The following is a 4,126-nucleotide window of genomic DNA, read 5'->3' on the forward strand; positions in this document are numbered from 1 at the left end:
CACAGTCCCTGTGCATAGATGGTGGCCCCCATCTCTGCGCCGGGAGTGTCAGATGAATGGATGATCCGACACTCCCGTCGGAGACTGGGGGCCCGCCGGCCGCTGGATACCGATCCGGCAGCCGACAAGCCCCACCATCTATGCACAGGGACTGTGCTGGGCCCCCCCAGGCTAAGGCCCCGGCTTCACCGGCGGTAGTTCCGCCACTGTATCCACTACCCTGTGAAATACACCTTTTTCAGGACAAAATTACCCTTTTTGGGGAGTAAATGTTTAATTAAAAACTGCCACAAAATTGCAAAATAAGCCCAAAAAGTTGAAACTTTAGCTGTATAATTCTTGCTATTTCCATGTCCCATCACCAACAGCAACCCAAAGTAAATTCTCATACTTGTGACATGCATAGGGATACCACATGTGTGTGCATTATTTGTTGTCTCTGCCCATAGTAGGGCCCATAAACAATAATGTTCATTAATAATGTTCATTAAACAATAAGGTGTTTCATGAGCTTCCTAAACATATAATCACTGTGATTGGCTGCCACAGTGATCACATGATTGGAAGCCCATCCTACAATCTCCTGATCATCCCTCCTTGACTTGTTGGCGACAGTGCGGTCAAAATGCTGGGCACCTGTGTTTGAGTAAGCTTCATACATAAAACAGTAACACATGTATGGGCAGCATGGCATAAGGCCCACCCTGTGCTGCCAGATATATGTGTGGGGCTGACAGGAAGAGGTTACAGATGGGATTATGTTATCAAGTTACAAAATTGATTTAGTACTGTACATTTTCTGTTTCACCATTTCTCTAAGCAGAGGAAAATGTTATCAGCTATAAAACTTAATCTTGGTAAGCAGTGATTGGAATTGCTAATACAGTTAAGACGACTAAGCTCTTATAATATTCTTTGATGTATCTCATCTGGCCTTACTAATTTATTTTGTAATAGTTGAAACAGAATTTAAGAAGTATTTTTTTCTTCTTTTGTTTGCAGAAGGAAAGGGTTAGGTCTTCTGTCAGGTTTTTCTTATTGTCTGTCTACTCATTTTGTAGGATTTCCTCACCTCCTCCACCAGAGGCACAACCAAAAATAAGTGGAAAATCTTTTCAATAAGAGAGCAAATTTCTCTAACAATGGTCAGCCTTATGAAGTGAGAACAAATGTCCCTAATGAAGAAAGACAAAAATAAAAGACTAACAGTTTTTACCCCTTCCCCACTTTACTAGTAATAAAAATACATGTTTGTGTATAAATGGGTTTTCACAATTCCTTTCTTGAATTTAAATGTGAAGTTTATCTGTAATGAACAATACAATAATATATTAACTAGCTATACTTGTTAATATATTATTCTGGGCTAATGGAGGTTTATTATAAATATATAGTGGCATTTTAAAAGTTTGAGTCTTAAACTTGTGTAATCGTGTCACATATTATTACATGCAGTGTGCCGACGCCTTTCAAATGCAGCAGCTTCCACCCGATCATTAACTGTGACCGCTGCCACTTGTAAACGGCAGATTAGGGATTCATTCTGCAGGAAATTTCAACTTCCTGACACCGGAATCCCTAATCACACCTAAAATATAGGTATAAATGGAGCCCAATACTTTGGTGATAAGACATTGGGGTTGATTTACTAAAGGCAAATAGGCTGTTCACTTTGCAAGGGAATTTTTTCCTTAGAATAGTAAATGAAGCTTTGCTGACCTCCATTCCAATTCCACAATCCAATGTGCAAGCAAAAATACTGTTTTTCAAATGTTCCTTGTGTGTGATTGGCTATTCTATGACTTTTCACCACGGTTACTAAACAAGGGGAACATTCCCTTGCAAAAGCAGAATTCCCTTGCTCAGTGAACAGCCTATTTGCATTTCGTAAATCAAGCCCATTGGAATGGTGCTGCAATGGGATTGAATCATTCTGGGCCTTCCTTAGCTTTTTCAGCATGATGCCATTTTGTTTAAAACTGTCCTTGAGTTTGTATGTACCATTAATAGCCTTTCAAGAGAAAACATTGTGCAATGTGCTCAGCTCTGGAATATGTAATTGTGGAAGATGCATTTAAATGTATATTTTTTGTGAATACAGGATGGATTGCAATTTTGGGTTCATTATGGCTGCTTGTTCTTGCTGATATTCATGATTTTGAAATGATTCTGCATCGAGTGGAATGGGCAACTCTGCTGTTCTTTGCTGCGCTGTTTGTTTTAATGGAGGTACGATTCAGATAGTTACTAAAACTTTTTTTATCCTTTGATTTACATATTTAATCTGTGAGCTGTTTTAATCCCTTCCCCACTAGGGAAAATTGTGCCTTTGTTAATTTCTTTTGGGGCTTAATTTTTTCTACTATGTTTTGTAAAGCATTGTGGTTAGAATGATGTTATAGAAACTTCTGTAACAGGACTGATGGATTCAACTCCTGGACTTACTGATAGACTCTGGCTTGCAATATAAAATGGTACTTCCAGCTCCTAAAGCCACCAGGCCCGTCCCTGTAGTGCAGTACCTCTGCACTGTCACTGAAAAATGCAACCCCAGAGGTTTAAAGGAATGACTGGAGTTTTGGGGATGAAATAGGTCTTTCAAATTTGCATGTTGACTTTAGTTTCCCATTGCATCCAGTGATAATTAAAAAGGTCCCACACCCTGCAGGTTAAAGGTGTCATGCATGGGTTCACTTTAAAATTACCCACATTTATTTTACATGTTTGGGATGAGCATCTTAAGCAGACTTCTACTGCTTCTACATTCATTTTACATTGTAAACACCATACTGACTACTCACATACAAGCAGCGAATCAGTATTTCTGGTCTCTGAGTCATTTTATACATGTATATTATTTTATTCTGAAGGACAGAGATGGATGGCTTCAAATAATAAGAGAATTGTTCCAGGTATATAATTCATCCTGCTTCTTTGGACAGCTTAACTTGCATAGCAATTTATTACAAAGAGGTAGTTGTGACACGTTTGTTTTGTTTAAACCATAAGGGTATAAGCTGGAATTACTCTTCAGTGTTGTATTTTTACATTTTTCCACTAGTCATTATTTTGAGCTGCTGCTGTAAAATTTACCTGGAAACTATTTTTATTATGACTTTTTAAATGAAACAAAATTAACTGTAAGATGTCTAGGGACACATTTTTAAAGAATAGCACATTTACAGCATTACAAATATGTCCCCTAGAGAATAGATTGTTCTTGGAGAAAATCTATTGACAGAGGGCTGACCATAAACCTGCAGTGATGCAAAAGCAATGTGCTAATAAGCGCTTTTAAGCAGTGAACACAGTATCTATATGTAATAAACAAATGTGGCAGCCCCATGATAAACTACTCTATTTTGGTTTTTAGGCTTTGGCTAATCTGCATTTAATAGATTACATAGGAGAGCAGACGGCTGTTCTTATAAAGGTGAGTTAATTTCTTAATGTTATACCGTATTATAACCTATATCCAACCTACAACTCTTCAAGAAGTATTACAGCAAAACTATAATGTGTTTTTTAATTTTTTTAGTTGGGTAAATGTAACAAAAATGTAAGCATATTCATATTTATTGCAGTCAGCAGGGGGAGCACTAAATTATTGCCTCATGTGTTCATTATGCTGTGAATAGATTTTAAAATATACACACAGCTGCTTTGTAGATGCATATTAATGTGGCCTTTCTTGTTCCCTTTTACCTCCAATCTCATTGCCTTCATCTCTGTAATATATCCAAAATAAACCCCTCCTTAACCAATGACACCGCCAAGTACTTATTCACCACCCAATGACACCGCCGAGTACTTATTCACCACCTTGTTATCTCTTGTCTTGCAACTCTCTCCTGATTTGCCTACCTGATTTGCCCCCCCCCCCGGCAGTCTATCATGAATGCTGCTTCCAGACTTATGTGCCATACCAACTGCTTAGTGTCACCGCCCCTCTCTGCCAGTCACTCCACTGGCTTCCACTTGCCCTATAAATAAAATTGAAAATATTAACATCACACATCCAAAGCTCTGCCACATACTACATGACCATGTCTCAAAATATCACCCAAACTAACCTTTTCTTCTTCCAAAACTCCCTGCTCTCTAGCTACCTCATTAACCCCTCCCC

The 4,126-nt window shown here is 38.5% G+C and overlaps 1 protein-coding gene across 1 annotated transcript in view; it reads left to right on the forward strand.

Annotated features, from left to right (window-relative positions):
* Positions 1–4,126, forward strand: part of OCA2 (OCA2 melanosomal transmembrane protein) — a 220,777-nt gene that overhangs the window by 175,825 nt on the left and 40,826 nt on the right. Inside the window, exons 20-21 of the mRNA XM_018562806.1 lie at positions 2,102–2,229; positions 3,374–3,433. Coding sequence (XP_018418308.1) covers positions 2,102–2,229; positions 3,374–3,433 — 188 coding nt within the window. The remainder of the gene's footprint in view (positions 1–2,101; positions 2,230–3,373; positions 3,434–4,126) is intronic.

Source organism: Nanorana parkeri, unplaced genomic scaffold (assembly GCF_000935625.1).
Source record: "Nanorana parkeri isolate BGI_ZX_2015 unplaced genomic scaffold, ASM93562v1 scaffold601, whole genome shotgun sequence".
NCBI classification, from domain to species: domain Eukaryota; kingdom Metazoa; phylum Chordata; class Amphibia; order Anura; family Dicroglossidae; genus Nanorana; species Nanorana parkeri.